Source organism: Melanerpes formicivorus, unplaced genomic scaffold (assembly GCF_026170545.1).
Source record: "Melanerpes formicivorus ecotype bairdi unplaced genomic scaffold, bMelFor1.0.p_v2 SCAF_76, whole genome shotgun sequence".
In the NCBI taxonomy this organism is placed as follows: Eukaryota; Metazoa; Chordata; class Aves; order Piciformes; family Picidae; genus Melanerpes; species Melanerpes formicivorus.
The window spans coordinates 2,773,500-2,794,954 of NW_027142428.1; the positions used below are offsets into that span (position 1 = coordinate 2,773,500).

The 21,455-nt window shown below is 56.8% G+C and overlaps 1 protein-coding gene across 3 annotated transcripts; it reads right to left on the reverse strand.

Moving 5' to 3' along the window:
- Positions 1–8: 8 nt before the first annotated feature.
- TRPM2 (transient receptor potential cation channel subfamily M member 2) lies at positions 9–21,247 on the reverse strand. Of its 3 annotated transcripts, XM_068164032.1 has the most exons (33): positions 21,131–21,247; positions 18,863–19,129; positions 18,439–18,524; positions 17,436–17,604; positions 16,771–16,951; positions 16,249–16,415; positions 15,632–15,812; positions 15,036–15,097; positions 14,613–14,813; positions 14,126–14,228; positions 13,794–13,915; positions 12,160–12,510; positions 11,556–11,693; positions 10,727–10,856; positions 10,276–10,421; positions 10,012–10,124; positions 9,675–9,888; positions 9,001–9,119; positions 7,836–7,968; positions 7,544–7,715; positions 6,912–7,095; positions 6,477–6,658; positions 6,192–6,324; positions 5,986–6,073; positions 4,842–4,929; positions 4,299–4,450; positions 3,706–3,782; positions 3,513–3,614; positions 3,108–3,194; positions 2,810–2,915; positions 2,215–2,316; positions 1,633–1,749; positions 9–1,371 (listed from the first exon to the last, which is right to left on the reverse strand). In XM_068164032.1, the coding sequence occupies exons 2-33, from the start codon at positions 19,055–19,057 to the stop codon at positions 1,246–1,248; spliced, it is 4,527 nt and encodes a 1,508-aa protein (XP_068020133.1). In that variant the 5' UTR covers positions 19,058–19,129; positions 21,131–21,247; the 3' UTR covers positions 9–1,245. The 3 variants fall into 3 exon arrangements, with proteins under 3 accessions (XP_068020133.1, XP_068020132.1, XP_068020131.1); XM_068164031.1 differs by lacking the exon at positions 18,863–19,129; XM_068164030.1 differs by lacking the exon at positions 18,863–19,129 and having other exon boundaries at positions 9,675–10,124.
- Positions 21,248–21,455: the final 208 nt, after the last annotated feature.

The window sequence follows — 21,455 nt, forward strand, 5'->3', positions numbered from 1 at the left end:
ATGGCAGACTGCCAGCCTTGTGAGTTATTTCATACATAGTTTATTCAATTAGCTTGACTAAATTGCCAGTCTGACCCACCCTGCTCCTTGTCAGGCCCCAGTGCCTCACTGGTGAACTTGCAGCTGTGTTGTGGTCCCCTGGCTGAGAGGAACAGCCCTAGCTTGCCGAGGTCTGATCTACTAGGAGAGGGTGGAGGCATGGAAACCTCTCTCCCTGCGTGGTCCCAGGCATCATGTGCCACTGTGGGGCTGTCCTAGGCTATCAGGAAATATCTGCACTCACTGTGCCTTGTTCTCCTCACATCAGACACAGAAAAGGTGAGTGAAGGACCCCTTAAGAGCAGACACATCTGAGATGGACTCCCTGATGTCCTCTCTCCTGTTCCTACCCACCCAAAGAACCACCCCTGCATCCCAGCAAGCTGCCCCTGGCTGTCCATTTTGCAGATGGAATGGGGGCAGGCAGGTGACATTTAGCTGGTGCCTTGGCTCAGACAGAGTTCAGCTACTAGCAGTGCTCAGCACACACACAGAGGAGCAGGTAGCAGCACAGGACACGATGGGAGGACATTTGCAGAGCTATGAAACTGTAGGTATATAAGCTAAGAGCTGTTCACGCCTTCAGAAGTGCTGGATCACAGCTCAGGACCAGCTATTCTTGGGTCTGAGGCAACCACGGATATGGGGACAGTTGCAACAGGAGCAACCTGCAGAGCCTTTAGGTGCAAAAGACACCAAGCCTTCTCCAGAGCAGTCCTCCAGGAGCTGTGGCAGTGGGGCTGCCAGGGTTCAGAGCAGGAACAGAGAGCAGAGGTGCCTGATGGATATTTTGGGTGGAGGGAGAGCTGGGGTGGCAAGTCCCCACTGCCCACACCAAAGCAAAGTGCAGGTAGGAGCTGAAAGAAAGAACACCTTGCAGGAGCAGCCCTGTGGCTCTGCTTGGCCCAAGCTCTGGGCTAGTGCCGAGGCTGATGTGGCAGCACCAAGAGACAAGCTGGGACTGAGTTTGGTGTCTCAGGGGACTGGGATGCTGTGTAGGCAAATGCCCAGGCAGCCCCTGTCCCTAGCTGGTTAGGATGGGGACAGTTTTCCATCTAGAGATCTGTGATGTACATCCATGGAGACAACCAAGATACCTAGTCTCCAATAGCTGCCCCTAGTCTCACAGGTGAGCTGGAGTAGAGATGCAGGTCCCAAGCAGAACTCGGTCCAGGGCAGCAGGAGCCCTGGCCTGTGCTTGAGGACTTAGTAGTAGGCGCCAAGAAGGGTTGAGACTTTGTGCAGGAGCTCCTTGTGGTTGGTGTGCAGGGGGATCCTCTTGTCCAGCACCTGCCAGCGGATGCACAGCTCTGGGTCACAGCCCTGAAGGAACTGGAAGGAGACCACAGAGATCACATATGTGCAGCTGGCAAGGAGCCATGCCAGGTGTGCCCAACAGCACCACTGGTCCCCAGCCTCCCGCCCGCCCTTCTTGGAGCTCCCATCGCAGTGCAACCCCATGTTTGACCCAAGCTGCTCCCTCTGCTGCAGACAGCTGGAGAAGCCAACTCCTGATGTGGGTCTAGAGATGTGGCTGCTCTGCCCCATGGCCAGGGAGGGGGAGGCGAGGGTGTGGTGGAGGTGAGCCCATACCGAGTTCAGCCGCTTCATCTCCACGTCGTTCTGGCTGTCGAAGTGCACGCTCACGGCCACCGTCTCCACCCAGGCGTTGTCCGTGTTGCGGGGGTCGTCAAGGTACCCCTTGTGTACCTGCACAGGGGCGAGCAGTGCCACATCAACACAGCCCTCACCACCTCTCTGAGGCCACTGAGAGGCCCTAGTGGGGGTGAGGAATCATTCTGCAGCAACTCTGCCCTGCTGGAGACTACTGGCCCATTCCCGCTGGAGCTGTGGGGAGCAACGACAGCATGTACAGACACCAAGCTGTATGGCCCCCCCTGGGGTCCCTGGGCTGCCCCCCAGACCCATATGGTGTGAGGCATGTCTCCTGTCTCCATGTCATGCCCCCCCAGCCATTCCTCACCATGCACAATGCACCCTGCCTCTGTACCCTGGGGACACCCATGTGCCCCAGAGCCACCATGACAGCCACCTGCCCCTGCACTGTGCTGCTGCCCCCACCCCCATGCCTGTACCACATTGACTCCTGTGTGCCCCTGCACCAGGGTGATGGCTACATGCTCCATGCTGCTGGGACACCTGCATGCCTCCCACCTCAGTGCCTTGTTTCAGCAAGTTCTGGAACTGGGGCCAGAACTCCCGGCGCAGGATCCACTTGAGCTTCAGTGGCAGTGTCTCACCCGGCTCCAGTGACCCCTGTGCCAAAGCAGAGGTCAGCTGTGGGGCATACCATCAGCCCAGCCTCCCTCATGATCACCAGCTTGGCCATTGGACAGTTGGCACCACTGCAGAAGATGCCACAAGCTCTGGTGGGAGGGCAAGCAGCAGTAGTGCCTCCCTTGCTCTCCTGCCAGAAGTCCTCAGCTGTGCCCAAGCACGTGTCTGAGTTTGCCTGGTTCAGCCCCTGGACCTTTCTGTCAAAGGATGCTGTGCTTCACATGAAGGACATGTGAGAACTGAAGCCAAGGAAGAGGAGGAGGGAGAAGCAGGAGACAAGGGGCGAGGGCAGATGTGGGTATGTAACAGTAACAGCTCACCCAGCACTCCTGGCAGCACAGCCCTGCTTGTCAGAGGGGCAGAGGTACCTCCTTGGACTAGGCTGTGACACCTGACCGTGTCCCTCTTCTGTAGGGCATCCACCCCTGGTCCCCAGATCCTCCTGTGCCAGCTGGGTTCCACCAGCTCTTACCCCAGGGAGAGCCCAGACATCGGACAGTGGGTACTGGGCCACTAAGACTTCCAACATCTTCTTCAGGCTCTTCCTTATGATGGACCCATCCAAGTTCCTCCTCCAGCTGTGGGAAAGGACTCTGTTATGCTGCAGCCAGACTCAGCTCCCACCTGCCCAGCAAACTGGCACATATTCAAACACTGAATGGGCAATGGTGGGGTGTGATGGGTTCCAGTCTTTTTTCATGCTCCTTTTTCCTTTCCACCCTCGCAGCCCCATCCTAGAGCAGGACAACCCTCCATCTCCATGCACTTACCGAGTCACAATGGGGTGCAGGGCATGGTTGGGACCAAAGCAGTGCAGCCTCCCGCGGCCTCGCAGCCCTGTCCTGCCCATGGGGTTCCTGGCAAGGGGAGAGCGAGCAAACTGGGATGGCACTGGGGTTCCTCTGTGCACCCCAGCACACCCAGCAAAGCCCTGTACCGTTTCCCCAGTTCCCCACCACTGCACTGCCCCTTTTTGGGGGGTTGGGTTTCTTGGTTGGGGGACAGCCCTGAGGAAGATGTGTTCCATTATCCCCACCCCACCATTAGCTGCAGGGAAGCAGGATGAGGATAGATGCAGCCAGGTCCCCCCGGTTCTCTGTTCCTCCAGTGCTTTGCCTAGAGCTGGGCACCCCCAGTGCCCCCTCTCCCACCCAGGCCGTGGTGGGGGCACTCACAGGGGCAGCCCGTCCTGCACCGCGTAGAGGCCGTGGAAGCTCTGGCGGTCTATCAGCCCATCCATGCTGTTGTAGTTGATCTTCAGGAGAGACTCCAAGGAGCTGGGGGGCAGGAGGCAGCCCGGCAGGGGGGGCTGGCTGTGCCACGCCGGGGAAGGGACAGAGGAGTGGGAAGCCGGGGGGGGACACTCACGGACTGAAGGGGTCCTGCACAGCCATGTCCTTGTGGTCAGCCGAGTAGGTGGGGGGGGCATAGAGTGGGAAGTCCACCTGCAGAACACATGGCCGTGCCAGCCCCTCCTAGCATCCTTGCTCTGGTGGCAGGCAGGGACTGGAGCCCTGGAGGACACTTCCTGCCCCAGCTCCTTCCTCTGTCCAGCTTATGGCATTGCTTCCCAAGGCGTGTGGGGCTCTGGGCCCTGCTCAGGGGCTGAGCCCAGCGTCATGGCTTGCCCCCCATGGAAGTTAGTGGCAGATCCTGTCTGACCCTGCACCAGCTCTGATTCAGGAAATGCAGAGGCAGGTGGTTGCACCCTCTGGCTCCTGACCAAGCATCCTCAGGCATCCCCAGCACTGCCAGCACTGCCAACAGGAACTATGCCAGTTCACCTCTCCTCCTCCCTGGGGAACCTCAACGAAGCGGTTCTAGGAAGCCACTTGTGCCAGGGCTGGGAAAAACAGGAGCTCCCAAATGTGACACAGGTGCAACAGTGGGTTTGCTCCTCTTCCTACCACTGCCCCATGGCTCCATCTCCCTGCCCTGCTAGCCCTGGTCACAGCTCTTACCTCCCAGGGCACCTTCTCATCTGGCACAGGGAAGCGGAGGGTGTGAGACCCTGGGTACAGGAGGTTTCGGGCAAGCACGTGGTATGAGGGCTGGGTCTCCTCAAGTTTCTCCTCCAGATCAAGCTCCTTCATCTCTAAGGCTTTGCTGGAACCTGTGAGGCAGGCACAGACAGCAAGACCCCACAGAGCAGGGTGCTGAGTTTGGTGCTGTGCACCGTGGCTCTGCTGAGGGGGCTGGCTGGGTCTTTCCATGGGGATGCTGATGTTCCCAGGAGCCTCCCTTCCAGCAAGGCCTGGAGAAACTCCCCGAGGGATGCTGCAGTGGAAAGCCTCAGCCGAGGGTGGCAGTGGCCACAGGAGGGGCCGGATGGCCTCACAGAGCCCCCACATCTCCCTAGGCCAATGGAACTTCTACCTCTGCCTTGCTGCTTAACAGAGGGGAGCAAAGGGCAAGCTCACCCCTGCTCCACAGTCCATGGGAACCAGCACAACAGGGCCCTGGGCATCCCTGGTGCTGCTGGGATGGAGACAGGCTCTGCTTACCCACAAGTGGCATGTCTTCTCCTGAGCTGAAGCCATTGCCCTGCAGTGCCAGCATTATCCACCTCAGGGCCTGGGCATTCTGGTGGACCTGCATGGGACAGGAATGGGTCAGTTCTCCTAGCCACCAGCTGCACCCCAAGCCCCTTGCTGGAGTACTGCAGGATATGGGGACTGGAGCACCTCTGTGACAAGGAAAGGCTGAAAGACCTGGGGCAGGCTAGCTTGGAGAAGAGCAGCCTGAGAGAGGATCTTCTCAATGCTAATCAATGACTAAAGGGTAGGGGGCAAGAGGATGGGTCGGAGCTCTTTTCAGTGGTGTGCAGTGACAGGATGAGGGGCATCAGGCACACACTGGAACCCAGGAGGTATCACTTGAACTTAAGGAAAAAATTCTTTGCCGTGGTGATGCTGGAGCCCTGGAGCAGGCTGCCCAGAGAGGTTGTGGAGTCTCCTTCTCTAGAGACTTTCAAAACCTGCCTGGACATTGTGATCCTGGGCAACCAACCTGCTCTGCATGTACCTCTGTTAGCAGGGGGGCTGAACTAGATGATCTGCAAAGGTCCTCCAGCCTCCACCATTCTGTGATTCTATAGCCCTGGCAGAGGCACTGCTGCCCTTGGCTCATCTCCCAGGGCAGCAGCAATTCTTGCTGTGCCCTGATGCTTGCCTTAGAAAACCACCTCCAGGGAGACACTTTCTCTGAAGCAGATGGAAATGGAAGTGGAAACAGCAGCTGTGCTGCAGCTGTCTCTGAGAGGAGATGCCAGGCCCTCATTGGGCTCTCTGGGCATCCTATTGCTCGTGCAGGATGTGGAACAGCTCTGTGTGGAGGTGTTGAGGAGCCCTTTGTGCCCTAGAAGGTCTGGAGAGTCCTCTTTGGCCAAGGAGAAGAGCTGTGTCAGATCGAACTGCTTGAGTGACCAGTGGAGGCAAGAATTCATCCTCCCCACCTCCCATCTTCATCCTGTGCACTTTGAAGTCAAACAGAACATTTCCCATAAACCTTTTCCTCTCAAATGCTGCTGTTTTGGCAACTCTTTGGAGGGGCAGTCATTCTGAGGAGCTTTCTCTTGTGCTCTGGGTCAGTTGAGTCAGCACCTGGAAAATTCTCTTTCTTGAGGCAGCTGCTCAGGTTCTGCCTTACCTGGTCTTCCAGAGAGGCCAGTCTCTGCTCCACCAGCCCTGTCCTCTTCACCCGGTCCAAGTCCAGCAGCTCTGCCAGTGCATCAACTCTGGAGGGACAATGCAGAGAGGAACCCCCTCAGCAGACAGCCCTGCACTGATCCCAACTCTTCCTTGGCCAGGAGACTGGAGGACAGAAGGATGTCCCTGTCTCAGGAGTGCTGCTACCTCTGTGCAATGTCTTGGATCTTCTTCTCTGTGTTCCGCTTCTCCTGACACTGCTGGTGCTGCAGGTAGTTCTCCTTCAGGTACATCTCCCAAGAGAGGAGGGCAGCTTCTTCGTTCTTCTCCAGCTTCTCTTCTGCCAGAGGAAGGGGAAAGAAGTGCTGTCAGAGCCCTGGGCATCCCAAACCCTGGTACCACCGCCCAGACGCCAAGCCTCGTGCCTCAGCGCACGCTGCCGTGCCCCAGGGAGGGGGCAAAGGTGAGGAGAGGGGAGATGCTGGTCCTCACTGAGCTGCTTGTGGTGTGTGGGGGGCCTGCGGAGCAAGCCTCGGCGGAGCAGAAGCTGCAGGTGGTTGATGAGGATGAGGGGGGGAGGGGCGGGCGGGCGGCCGTGGTACTCCTCAATCAGGTCGTGACGCTGGAACTTCCAGATCTGGTCTGTGTGCTCCTGCACCTGCTGGAAGGTGTAGCTGGGGCAGAGCCCAGGTGTTAGCCGTGGCTTGAGGATGAGGGGGTACATCATGCCCCAGCTCCTACCCGCCTCCCTGCTCAGCCCTAGCCTGCACCTACTACTGCCACCGTATCTATAACCCTCCCAGAGCACCCCATGTGCCTCAGGATCCTCCTTACACCTCCTCAGTATGTAGTCCCTGGCCATGGCCAAGACTGAAGGCAAAGCCAGCTCAATTCACTGTCAGGACCATGGGGCCGGGTCAAACTTACTTGAACATGGCAATGAGAAGGTTGAGGAGAAGAATGTTGGTGAAAAGCAGGTACAGGCACAGTAAGATGACTGTCAGCCACTCTGGGAAGATGGGTTTCTTGTTGTCCTCATTGGTCTCTGGGCACTTGGGCTTGTAGGGGTCAGTCCCATTGGGGCTGCACTGGTCGATGTTGAAATTCACCCCTGTGAGAGAGCACAGCGTGACTCCACTGCAGCCACACCTCATGGTGGCTCAGGGAGCACCTTGTGCTCTCTGAATGTGGCCAGCAGCAAGGGAGCTTACCACGGGGCAGGGGTCTGACCTTGCTCTGCATCCTCCCAGGCGCTCTGCTCACTGCCACCACGCCTGCAGCTGTGGCCCTGAGCTGTTTCAGCACATGCTGCCGTGCCTTTGCTAGTGTGCGCTCTTGACTGCTCGGGCAGGCACAGTCCCTGGGTTTGCAGTAGTGGCTGGAGCGGGGCTCCATCCCTGCCCCTCACCCTTCCTTCCTCCTAGCATTGTGTTGTGCTCAGAGAGAAGCCCTAAGCAGGACTTCCATGGACCAACACAGTAGGAGCTAGGCAGACTGCAGCACTATCCCTTGGTCTTACTGTAGCCACCCTGCTCATGCCATGTGCTGGTGCCCCTTACCATCAATGTAGGAGGGAATCTGCCCAAAGATGGTCAGGTAGGAGTGGTAGACCACACCACGGAAAAGCCACTCCACACGTTCCTCATTGTGGATTAGGATGGCCTGCTTGGCAACCCCAAAGGACACCACCCACACTGCTAGCAGGAAGAGGAAGAAGAAGACATCCTTTAACTGCGAAGACAGAGGGGAAGCAAAATTGTTCCCACTGCAGGACAGGATAACAGAGATAGCTCATCCGTTCCATGCAGGCATCCGGCTGCCCCCTCGGGCGAGGCGGAAGGGAGCTCTCACCATGCGCTTCACAATGATGATCTTGGGCCCCAGCGTCCTGCTGACTGTGAAGATGTGCATCAGGCGCAGGCAGAAGATGGTAAAAGCCAGCGACAGGATGATGCGCCCGGGGTACAGCGTCGATGGAATCAGCCTGGGCACCGAAGAGAAGAGAGCAAACGCCTCAGTGCCACCAGCAGGAGGCTTTTTCCCACCTGGCAGCATTACACTTCTGCAGTATCAGTGAGTGCTGGACAACAGCTGTTCTGTGAAGGACATCTCTTCTAACAGCAGCTAGAAGCAGAGGCAAACCCCTCAGAGTGACCACAAAAGTCTTCATCGGCCTTTGCAAGAAGAAATGGCAGCTGAGCTAAAATGCACAGGAGTGTTGATCTGCTGGAGGGCAGGAAAGCTATTCAGAGGGACCTGGACAGGCTGGACTGATGAGCTGAGGCCAATGAGACCAGATTCAACGAGGCCAGGTGTTGGGTTGTGTACTTGGATCACAACCACCACATGAATGTTCCAGGCTTGGGGCAGAGTGGCTGGAAAGCCTGGTGGAAAAAGATCTGGGTGTGCTGGGAGGACAACTGGCTGAACATAAACCAGCAGTGTGCCCAGGTGCCCAAGAAGGCAAACAACATCCTGGCCAGTACCAAAACCAGTGCCCAGCAGGAGTAGGGAAGTGATTGTGCCCCTGTAGTCAGCCCTGGTGAGGCCACAGCTTGAGTACTGGGTTCAGTTCTGGGTGCCACAGTATAAGAAAGGCATTGAGGTGCTGGAGGGTGCCCACAGAAAAGCAACAAGGCTGGTGAGGGGTTTGGAGGGCATCATATGCAGAGAGGCTGAGGGAACTGAGGTTATTTACTCTGGAGAAGAGGAGGCTGAGAGGAGTCCTCATTGCTCTCTACAACTCCCTGAAAGGAGATTGGAGTGTGGCTGGTGTTGGTTTCTTCTCCCAATGGTCAGGCATTGGAAGAGGCTGCCCAGGGAGGTGGTGGAGTCACCATCCCTGGAGGTGATCAAGAAGCTGCAGATGCGGTGCTTCAGGATATAGTTTAGTGGTCTTGGTAATGAGGTCAATGTCTTTTCCAACCTTAATGATTCTATCATTGAGGAACCTGCACCATTCTCACACCAGTTTTGTACCCTACAGCTGTGGCTTGAGCCTGGTTCTGCAGCTCACCTGCACGTCAGCCCTGTGATAAAGACAAGGATGGCACAGACATCCAGCTTATTCCAGAAGTCCTTGAAGTACAGGGTAGCCATTTTCACAACCCCAAGCCCATCAGGATCGTACAAAAGCTGTTGGGAAGAGAAGAGGGCTTGGTACTGCAGTGAAAGCCTTGCAAGATACCCTGAGCCTTGTAGAGGTGAGGCACTGCACAGAGCTGCTGGTCAACACTGGGCCCTTCTGCTTACTTGAAGTTAACCTGAGCCTAGAGGGTTTTCTCTAGGGGCATGGAAGGAGCATGGGGAGAGGCAGGTGAGACACAGGGCTCTTTAGTCTGGTGGGTAAGGCACTGAGATGTTGAAGCAAAAAGCTGAAAAAAGTCAAATGTCAAGCAAAGCCTGGAAATGCTTCTGGGAATAAATGCCCAAGGGAGGAGGTGATGCCTCCATTTCTTTACTTTTTCAGCTTAAAGCAGTATGTCTTTCTGCAGGTACCTGAGGCCAGGCAGACCCAGCCAAGGAGATCCCCTGGTCTCAGAGATGAGGGAATCCAGCAGCCCCTTATGCTGGGACTTCTCCAACACAATGGTGACAGGAGAAGCAGCATGGGAACATGAGCTGTGCAGGAGCACCCAGAGGAATCCCTTGTCCCACCTCCTCCCAGCCTCCGTCCTGCCTGCCCCATACCTGGCGGATCTCCTCACACACCAGGGAGAAGAGCCAGAAGTAGATGAGGTACTCTCGCCAAGATGGGGACGACTGGAAGTCAACCATCAGGACATAGGCAAAGAGCAGCAGGAAGGTGAAGTAGGAGAGGATGTTCATGAGGAAGATGACCACAGGTGCCGTGAAGAAGGCTCGAAGGCGTGTCAGGCAGCCCATGGGCTGCAGCCTCTTCTCCCTGTGGGCAGCAGGGGTGGAAGTAGAGCTCAGCTGCCCAGGGAAATGCCGTGGCAGGTTCTCCCAGCCAGACGCAGGGTGAGGAAGTCCCTGCCTCAGTGCCCGCCCCAGCCGCAGGAAGCACCTGAAGGTGATGAGGCTGGTGAAGAGCAGCGGGAAGAGCAGCACGCATGCAATCACCCGCAGCAGCCCGTTGTCCACACACATCTTGCCCCACCACACTTTGGTCAGAAAGGCCTGCCAGGAGGGAGGGAGAGGAGCACTGCTATTGCAGGAGCCCTCCCTGTCAGAGTGGGGCTGTAGGGCAGAGCTCCACTGCTGCCAAGAAGGAACCCTAGATGTGGGGCATGTGGCGCCTTCCCTCCAAGCACCACCGCTGAGAGCCCACCTGGACACCCCCATGGGACACAAAATTCATGTTCTTGGCCTCCAAAGCCAACTGCAGACAGGTAGTCTTCCCCCAGGCCTCAGAGACACGGGTGAGAAGCTTCTGGGCTCTCTCTTCATCCTTGCGGTAACAGTCTGTGAACACACCTGGCCAGGCAGGTACCAGGCAGACAAGGCTGAGCTCGACCAGCCTGGTACTCAGCAAGGTGCCCACAGAGTCATCCTTTGCAGCAGGATTTGGACACTGTAACACAGGATGGATGGCACCTTCTGTGCCCCCATCAAGCCCCAGGCGCAGCCCTCACAGCACCACAATGATCCTGACTGTGATGGGGACCTCTCCCTTGGGCACCACACACCCCACCTCTCACCCCACCCATCCCCTCCTGGACAAAGCCAGACAGCCCTGCAGGGCATGAGAGCAGTGCTGGGGCTGGTCCCCTCCTGCTCACCGATTGCCTTCTGCTCGTACTGCTCGGCCAGGGCCAGCATGGCATCAGTGGTGTCAGTGTCTTCCTCCTCCTTGGCCAGCTCCTTCAGGATTTTGCTGCAGGCCAGCGCAGCTGCCATGGAGTCTTGGCTCTGGAGCAGAAGAGGCCAGAGAGATTGTGGGGCTCTGCACCCTGTCCTGCAAGTGCCAGCAGTCCTGCCAAGCTACCCATGGCTCCCACAGGAGGCTGTCCCAAACAGGACAGACAGCTTGCACTGCACTGTGCTCCCCTCTGGGTATAGTGAGGGCACCCACTTCCATGGGGGATCTGGGACCATCTCTGTTTTCCCCAGGGGAAGCCTTGGGTAGTGGGACAGTGTGACTCCACAGCTCTGTACAGCATGCTCACTGTGTCACCAGCCACACTGCCTCTTGTCTGGAGACACTCTTTATGGGTGAGAGCCATAAACACCACCCAGCTGCCATGACACCACCCATAAAAGATACCCCAGCTGCTGTGCCCCCGTCTCCTGTCCCTGTGGTGTGCTGAGCCCCCTCTCCAGCCCTCGCAGGGGAGGGCACACTTGTAGCCCAGCATGTCACTCTGCCTGCAGTGTGTGTCCTGCTGGGAAGGGAGGGGTCTGGGTGCCTGGTGAGGCTGGGGATTGGCACTGTGTCTCTGCAGGCTCTCTAGCTGGCTCCCGTGTGTCTAGGCTCAGGCCAGGGCACTGCCATAGGCCATCCTGCCTACTGTCCCAGATCCCAGCAGCTGCAATCTTTCCTCTTGGGACTAGGAGCTTTGGCTCCATCTGAGTGTCCCAGCTGGGACCAAGAGCTCTGGGCTGTGATACCTGGGCCCAGATGATTTCTGCCAGTTCCTCACGGTTCTGTACCACAGCCCAGATCAGCAGGTCACGGACTGGGTCCATGGTGAAGGCAACTCGGCCGGCAGAGCGCTTGTAGAGGGACCGGAGGCTTGACCCTTGAACCTGCAAGGTCGTGTGATGGTCAGAGCTGTTCCCCTGCCAAGAGGCTGCAGAGAGCAGGCAGCCTCTCAGCACAAAGCCACTTCCCAAACCCAGGGCTCCTGCCTCTACCACCCGTGGAAGGGCCATCGCTGCAGATAACTGGCTGGCCAAGACTGGGCTTACTCTGGAACAGTTATTGTCAATATGGCCAAGGTCATGTGGGCATGTGCCCAGCCTGCCCACTGCACCCTCTCCACTGGGTCCTGCCCACCAGTCATGCAGCCACATCGTGCTGCAGATGGGGAAGGGTGGGAGTCACACCTTGAATGTGAGGCTGATGGCTTGGGCAAGGCTTCAAGGGATTTTAAGTGGGATTCCTGAGCAGGCAAGAGGACAGAGACCTGGCTGCAACCTCCAGGAGGCTTTCTTGAGCCAGCACCCCCCTCCCTAAGGCAACCCTGCCACCACATCACCTGGAGATGCGTACATTCAGCTTGATGTGTGGGACAGGGATGGAGAGCCGAGGCCGTTCCGTGTGCTTGGGCTTGGGGTAGAGATGCTGTGTGGAGCTGCCCAGGAGCTCCCGCAGCACCTGGGAGACATGGTGCAGTTGGATTCTTGGCATTTTGGAGCCGCCTGTGTGCTCTCTCTCCTCCAGCAGCACCTTCTGAAGCTTGCTGTAGAACAGGCAGGATGGCGCCAAGTTGTCGTAGAGGTAAACCAGGGTGTCCCAGGTGACAAACTCCTTGAGACGCACTCCCTGCTCCAGGAACAGCTTCACAAACTCTGGCTTGTTGGAGATCAGGGCAGCTGCCATCACAGGGTGGAGATCTGTGGGCTGGCAGGCCAGAGGCAGAGGTGAGGGGCTCCATGACCCTAGAGCAGAGCCACACCATGCTCCTCACTCAGATGGGGGGGAAGATTTTATTCCTGAGCACACAAGGAGTTTCTGAGTGTTGGGAAACAGCTGGGAGCTTCTGGGACTTGTGGAACATCCCCCAGGGACACACTTCGGGGTTGCTATACCCTCTCCTATGGCAGTGAAGCCCTCTGCTCCTTTAGCTTCGGGGTGGAGAGTTTGGGTTGGGTAGAGGGTAGCTCACAAGGATGCATGTTACAGATGAACAAGGCCATGCAAGCTTGTCCTCTGTGCATGAATCTTCAGCTGAAGGATCATGGTGCTGCCAGCTGGATCTCAGCCATGGGGAGCCTGGCTGCTCCCGATGGTCATCCAGTTCAGCCTTTGTGGGGTATTCTTTTCCAAGGCAACCTTTACACGTGCTCAGAAGTGAAAAGAAAGCCTGTGGGTAAGGGGGTACATGTCTGTCCTACCAGGAAGGTACCTTCTGACCTTATTCCACAACCTGGTTTCAGCCTCAGCCTTTCATACTGTCCATATTGGTCAAGGAGCCTGCCTCATCCTCCCCTCCCAGCAAAGATCCTCTTCAAGGTCTAGATCTTGTTCAGGCTTTGCTTTTACGCCCCATCAAATATTTTCCCTTTGGGATGCTGGTTCCCACCAGCCCTTCCCAGTCCCATGAAAGGTTTGTGAGCTGGGGGAATCCAAACTGTCAAACCAAATAGGAAAATCCCTTCCAAGTCCCACAGCCCCAGCAGAAGTGACAGAACCCTGCTCAGCTTCCACTTCTCAACAGGTGATTCAGGCATTGGGTGGCAGAGCTGGCTTCCAGCCCTGCTCTGCAGTGAGGCTGAGCAGAGTGAGATGAGTTCAGAGTCAAGCTGCCATTTGACAACGTGGCACGAGCAGTGACTATGAGACAGAGCTGGCAAGGGGTATTTTTGGCTCTGTGTTGGTGGATTCTCTTATGATCACAAAACCAACCACTTCTGTAAACACTGCTAGATCAAACAGGACCTTTACAAGTGATGACTTGCAGAATGTGCTCACTTCTGCATTGGGTATTTGAGTGCACTTTTGAATAACAGGACAGATGATGAGCCCCTAGCAATGTGGTGGGAGTTTAAAGTCCAAGAGAAGTGCCCTCAGAAACTCTCCCTAGGCAGACCTGAGATGAGAAGTACCCTCAATGTTCACAGTTCTCAAGTGGGACCTGGTAAGCCCTAAGCCTGAGCAGAGGAGCAGCACAGGTACTGCCTTACCTTCCACTCATAGTCATCTGTGAAGATCTCACTCCGAGCTATGTCCACTCTGTTCCAGGCCACAGCTAACTTCAGCTGGTGGTCCCAGTTCTCATGACCAAAGTGGTCCTGGTTTTGGGATGCTGCATGAAAAGTAGATGCGTTAGAAGAGAAGATACCACCTGGAAAACCCCTTGAAGGACTGGCCCTTTGGGAGAGATGTCTCTCCCTGATCAGCTCAGCATCAAAAGATCTGGGGACCCTTTTGATGACCCTATAAATCAAGCAGCTGACTTGTGGTCCCCATCTCATTCATCTCTGTGCATGCCCCTAAGCAGCTCCCCACTCCTCACCTTTGAGCAGGGCCTGAAGGATGGCCACATCCACGTCCTGCTGGCCATATTTGCCCTCTCTGAAAATGGTCAGGAGCTGCCGGTGCCTCACTATGTCCTGGATCTACAAGGAGAGCCATAGGCAGGCAGTCAGCAGCAGCATCTTCTCCTCTACACTTCCTGCAGTTCCCTGTCCTGTGTGGGGCAATATCTTGCTCTCCCCATTTTGCCTGCAGACCTCCTGTGTGGTGACTCCCAGTCCAGCTGGGGTTGGTCCCAACTGGTACCTCTCTGCCCACAGGGAGCAGGCAGTGGAGGAGCAGAGCTCAAGTCCTTGGGGTGCCCACCAGGACAATGCTGAGCATGGCTGGGGGCAGATAGATGCTCAACAGAAAGTAAGCTTAAACTTCATGCTGTAAGCCTTGCTGCTGATGGGCAGGGACCCCTGGGGACCCATTTGATCTCCACAAGCTCAAAGAGAGGAGGTGTCTGTCTGCAAGAGGCTCACCTTCTTGGTCCACTCCACCAGCTTGCCCTCAGTGAAGTGCTCGTAGGTGTCATGGAAGTACACACTCAGCTTCTTCTGGATCAAGGCAATGGTTATCTTGGGCACAGGCAGGCTAGCCACCTGTGCAATGACATCAGCCACACGCCCAGACCCTTCCACAATCACACAGGGGGTCCCATTGGTGATGGCATTATAGATGGTCTGCAAAAGAGCAGGGAGGTTGGTCTTCACTCCACCCAGACGTCAGCAGATCCTCTCTGAGCCGGAGCCCCACACCAGTGCTCCACAGCACCCCCAGCAGTTCAGTCAGTGTGCCACCAGATTCACACCCCAGTGGAGAGCAGCACCCTGGGCAAGGGGCTGCACCCACCCATCTCTGGCCTCTCTCAGCTCTGCTGGGAGTGGGCAAGAGCAGCTTCTTACATCGAGTGTCCCAGGGCCTCCTTCCAGTACTACGCACACGATGGGGATCTTGATGGCAACACCTGTGGGGAAGCAGAGCCCAGGGTCACCTCCCTGTGGGGCAGCCTCTTCCCCATGCAGACTTGTGGTCCCCTCTGAGTGGTGAGGTGTAAAAGGCAAGGTGAGAGCTATGTCAGGCTCCAGGAGAGAGGTGAGATGACCTCCTGACAATCATGCTGCTGGAGCACATGTGTGCATGTGTTAGAAGATCATTTGCACAGCAAGAAGAGGCCACCTGAAAACCTCTCAGGAGGACTGGCTGTTTGGGAGAAACATCTCTTTCTGATCCACTCAGCATCACACGTCCCTCCCTGACCAGCTCAGCATTACAGGACCCTTTGGTGACCCCATAAGTCAAGAAACTGGCAGAGAAAGGCCCTTTGATTAGTGTCCCTGAGGAACCAGGTTCTCATTTATCATGACAACTCTCTCAAGCCCCTTGCCTGGATCCTTCCAGGGCAGCCACAGCCTCCTTTCTCAATGAAGGTCTGGATGGGCACCCCTTACCAATGGATGGCCCATCCCCTGCCTCAGGCCAGGCTACATGCTGCTGTTACCTCCTTTCACCTTGGTCTGCTCTGAAATGAACTTCTCCAGCCTGGTTCTCAGGGGGATTTCCACCCCATACCTCCCATGGGTCCCATCGTCCACCAGGATGAAGTGGGAGTGGTTGCTGTCCAGGCATGACAGGCTGCCTTGGTTCTCCTCATCCAGTACGTACTCAGCTGGAAAGCCACCCTGGAAGGTGTAGGAAGAGACACTGGCCAAAGCCTGGCAGAGGAGCACCAGATGGCAGAGGGCTGCAGAGGAGCAGCAGATGCCCAGAGCAACCAGTATGTGGGACAGGAACAGAGTGGCCACCCCTGCTCCTCCTGCAGTGTTTGTGGCATCTTTGTCTCATGCTCCTCTATCTCTGCCCCACTTGCCCTCACACCCACAAAGGTCCTGCCAGGAGAAGCACAGCACCTATGCAAGACACTGGGTAAGGCAGAGGGGCTTCTCAGCAAACATCAGCCTAGGATCCCCACTCCTTCTGGTGTGGCCATGTTTCACCAGGGTTGCCAGCCACAGGCATGTCTTGAAGCACCTGCTGCCACCATGGTCCTTGGCTGGACTTCTCCTGACAGCCCAGGCATAAGCAAAGCAAATGCACTTCCACCTCTGGCTGGCTCACCATGGGGCAGATGAGGCTCTCCCTGTTGTACACGGTCCCCCAGGTGGCTATGCCGATGGTGACGATCTCGCTGTCCTTGTGGCCGCAGCTCAGCAGGAAGTCTCGCACTGCCTCTCCCACCTGTTTCATCACACCGGCGTGGGACCCCCCCGTGATGATCCAGGCCCCTGGGGGGCAGAGAGGGGCTTAGGAAAGGGAATCCTTGCCCCTGACAATCTCTTAGCATCTATGACTGCAGGAACACCTGGGCCACAGAGATGCTCCACCCCGAGATGTCATTTTCCCTGCCCACTACACAATGACCTGGCAGCAGAGAAGATGCCTTCTTCAGTACAGTGTTGCAACTCAGTCCACCTCTCTATGAGCCAAATGAGCAAGAACAGTCCATCCCTGGTGGTGGTGCTCCAGATAGGCCTCCTGGGCCAGCTTGGCACCTCCAGAGCAGCCCACCTCACTGAGTCACGGCCGGATGGCAAGCCCCTCTCCCACTTCAACCACAGGCAGAACCTCGGCATCTCTTACCAGTGGTCTGGGCCACTTTGACTAGTCCTTGCCGGAAGATATTCTTCAGCCTTGGCTTCATGATGAAGTTTTTGGCTCCCCCTGTGACTGAGATGAGCAGGTTGGGCGGATCAAGGCCCCAGTGCTGCGTCATGAGGTGGAAGATCACCCGTGGAGGAGTGTCCGAGGAGACACGCACATACTGCAGGAAGGGAGCATAGGCGTGTTTGGGGTGGGAACAAGAGGGGTGGGCTAACAGGGCACCTCCACCACCATGTCTCCTGTCCCAGAAAGGAACTGTGGGCTCTCCATGCCATTTTCCAGCAGAGTCCTGTGGCTACTGTCCCAGCTCTTGGTGTAAGACCCTGTTCCCGCTCACCTCCCTGGGACCCAGCATTCCCAAGACCAGCTGAAGGACAAGGACAGAGAACAGCCACTCCGTGAAGCATGGGGCTTCACAGCATGAAGATCAGTCTAATGGTTTCAGAGGGGGACCAGGTACAGGGCTGGGAGAGAAGAGGGATCCTGTCCCACCCCCTTCTTCTGCTTGATCTGTGTCACCCTTGGGGCATTCCCATTCTTTCCCAGGCCCCTCTCATCCCTGAGGGAAACACCTGCACTTCATCTGCCATGGCAAGACCCAAACGCTGGCTCCCCGTGCACCACAGAGGTGAAAACCACATCACCTTCCCCAGCCTCTGTCCTAGGCCTGTGAAGCGGATATCACCGAAGGCATCCGTTGGCATTTCCTGGATGTGCCTGCTGGCATCCCATTCCTTCCCCAGGAAGATGGGAGGTTTGGCAGCATCGTCCAGGTGCTGTTCCCTGAGATAGCCGCAGTGGCACACCACCCTCCTGGAACACACACCACCAGCCTTGCTGAAAACGATCTAAACCCAGAAGGCAGAGCCCAGCTGCTCCTGCAGCCTCAGCTGAGGCAGGAGGTGTTTGTGCCCTTATTCAGAACACCTCACACAGGGGCACTTCACCCTCAGCTCAAATTCCAGCTCAACATTTTGTGCAGAAACAAAGACATTGGGGAGAAATTTAGCCAAAAGAAGAAAAAAACTGTGTTTCCTCCTGTAGAGGTTTGGGACAGAAGTGTTCCAGCTCTATGGAAGGAAACAACTGCATGCAAAAGCATCAGAGGGTTCCTCCCTGGGACATGGGATATCAGCCACGTGGTGACATGCAGCAGAGTGAAGAACCAGTCAAAAAGAGATTGGTTCCTCCCATGGACACCAGCTCCCTTGACAGAAAGGCAGGGTTTTCTGGTGCTGCAGCTTGGTCATAGTATCATAGTATCGGTCAGGGTTGGAAGGGACCACACGGATCATCTAGTTCCAACCCCCCTGCCATGGGCAGGGACACCCCACACTAGATCAGGCTGGACAGAGTCTTGTCCAGCCTGCTCTTAAACACCCCCAGGGACGGGGCCTCAACCACCTCCCTGGACAACCCATTCCAGGGCTTCACCACTCTCATGGTGAAGAACTTCCTCCTCACATCTAGCCTGAATCTCCCCACCTCCAGCTTCATTCCATTCCCCCTAGTCCTATCACTACCTGAGATCCTGAGAAGTCCCTCCCCAGCCTTCTTGTAGGTCCCCTTCAGATACTGGAAGGCCACAATGAGGTCACCAAACACCCTTTCTGCTTTGCTGGCAGAGGAGGGGAATGAGTTACTTACCCAGCGTCTGATGTCTGGGAGCTCTCCACAAAGTAGGTACACTCTTTCTTCCGGATGTTTTCAGGAATCCACGAGATGAGATGTTCCTGGAGAGGCAGGAAAAGCAGCAAGGGCTCAGGGGGTCTGCAAAGGGCAGAAGTTACCCCAGGGGCCAGACATCCTGATGCTTGGAGTATATCTGGGGGGTGCTTTTGATTTGAAGAAAGAAAGTTCCCTTCCGCTCTGCAAGGACAAAACTAGGTGTACCCCCAAGGAGAGGAGATAGGAATGCTGGACATGCACCTCAGAGGTCTGGGGATTTTCTGTCTGTCCCTAAACCTGATCTGTTATTAATTGCCCTGTTAATGAGTCAGTGGTTAACTCACTGAAGCTCTACCGTGATGCATGGCCAACCACCCCCTCCTCCCGCACCTCCTGAACTTGCCTTTTCATTGCTGCCGCTGGGGAAATGTGCCTTCCGCCGGCTCTTTGAGACACTGCTGCTGCTCTGATGGAGGTTGGGGACCACCTCGAAGTCACTCATTGTCCTGGAGTGTGTGGGAGGGTCGTCAACTCTCTCAGGGCACACCTTGTTCAGTTCGGAGGGGAGGACTTTGGTGCGTCGGCCGCGCACAGCCATGGCTGCTCTGTCTTGCCCTGTTTGGCCTCCTCTCTCCCGTTTCTAGGCTGGGAGGCCCTGAACATCCCCATCCTGAGTGCAGCAGAAAATAAGCAGCATACCAATGGACTTAAAGCACTGAAGCATCCTGTCCATCACTCTCTGGGTGGGCAGGTGTCCGTGGGAAAACTGCCAGACCCGTGCCACAGTTGTGACGCAGGGGCGGCGTGGGTGATGAATCAGCCTCAGCATGTGAGAGGAGTGTGTCCAGAGGATCAAGGGAGGTTCTTTTCCCCCTCTATTTCACTCTAGTGAGACCACATCTGGAGTATTGTGTTCAGTTCTGCACTCCCCAGTTCAAGAAGGACAGGGAACTAACTGAAGAGAGTCCAACAGAGAGCTACAAGGATGATGAAGTGGATGAAACGTCTGTCTGATGAGGAAAGATTGAGACAGCTGGAGTTGTTTAGCCTGGAGCAGAGCAGCCTGAGAGGGGATCTTACAAATGTTTACAAATATCTGAAGGGTGGGTGCCAAGAAGAAGGGGCTTGTCTCTTTACAGTGGTGTCCTGTGATAGAATGAAGGGCAATGGACACAAACAGGACTTCAAGAAGTTCTCCCTGAATGTGGGAAGAAATTTCTTCACTATGAGGGTGCTGGAGCCCTGGAGCAGGGTGCCCAGAGAGGTTGTGGACTCTCCTTCTCTGGAGACTTTCAAAACCTGCCTGGATGTCCTGTGCCCTAGGTCACCCTGCTTTGGCAGGGGGGCTGGACTCAATGATCTCCGGAGGTCGCTTCCAATCCCTGACATTCTATGATTCTATGTTTGTATGTGCCAATGCTGCCCCAGGCAGCCTGCCAGCCTCTGGAAACTGACCCCACCGTGCTCTGCCTGCCTCCTCCACTGCCTGGCTGCCCAGTAGCCCACAGCTCTCCTTGCTATCTCTCCACTGCAGGCAGCTGGGGTATTTCTGGGAGCAGAGAGAGCAGAAACCAGGTATTCCACGCAAGCAACCCTAGCATGGCCCTGCTTGGAAAACCCACAGCAATACGCTGGCTGCAGAGACAGGGCACCTCGCAGGAGGGGTCTTGTGTCCCCTGCAAAGCCCCCCTGTAAGCCCAGAGCCCAGCGATGCACGTGAGCATGCTGCAGGGTGGGGGCTGCAAAACCCCTGGGCCCTCACGGACGCTCACAGACCACATTGCTGAACTCCTAGGCTGCTGAGGCTGCAGAGCTACTGAAACAAGGATGGAAAAGCTGCTGGGAGTCTCTGGAGCCCAAAGGGGAAGCATGCCCTCTCAGGGGAGCTGCGATTAGGTCATGGAAGAAGCACAGCACTCAGGTAAGGTGCTGGTGAAGCTGCGGGGTCAGCAGGCCGATCTTTAAAGAGATCTGGGATCCTTTTCTGCAAGTTAAACTCTGCATCACACCCAGGGGTGGGGAGCCTCAGAGGGGACAAATAGCTGGGGAGCAAAATCATGGCTACCACAGTGTTTCCTTCACCTTTCCTGAGGCCCAGTGCTGCTGCAGGCAGGGAGCAGTGAGGAAAAGCCCTTTTGTCAGCCTTCCCCCAGGAAGGCTGCAGCCTCACTGACCTTGGGAGCCAGATTTTCGCTGACTGGCTTTCTGCACCAGCACAAGCCAGGGCAGATCTAATTGCTTGAGAAAAAGCTTCCCAAAGAAGGTCAAACACACCCTGAATTCTTGCTCCCAGCCTCTCAGGGTGGGCAGGCTGGTGGGGGTTTGGGGCATGGCCAGAACTAGCTAGTAAGCCCGTGGGAACTCACACTGGGTCCTCCACGGACTCCCAAGGGTGAAGAGCTGCTGACAACCCACCCAGAGCACCTGTCCCGAAGGTACTCTCTTGCAGTACACACTGCCCTCCCCCACTCCAGCTTGGACAGCACCCCGGGAGGGGTCTGCACCCGTGCCCCCCTGGCAGCCTGCTCCACTGCGGGCAGCACCGGACCCCAGCGGGCTCAGCGTGGTCACAACGGCTGTCAGAACAGAGGGCAGAGCCCTAGGCACAGCCGTGACCCATGCCCACCCTCGGCCCCTCCACCGGCCCGGCCAGCAGCGGGGCCGCCCGTACCTTTCCCGCAGCGTGCTGCGGCCGCATCCCCATCGCCTCCGCTCCAGCGCTGCGTGGGGACCCTACCTCGCGTCCCTCTACCTCCGGCGGGTCATTTTGTCACCGCAGACACAGACAGGGAGGAGAGGGCAGAGCTGCCCGCAGGCTGCCTGCAGAGGAGGAGATGGCAGGTGGCTGGCAGCCTCCCAGCAAACCCGGCTGCGGAAGCCGCAGCGCCGAGGCAGCCCCCACCGGCTCCAGAGGCTGAGTCACGCTCCTGCCACCCGCAGCGGCCACGGCCGCACGCAGCCTCTCGCTGCCCCACGCGGTGGGACGCTGGCAGCTG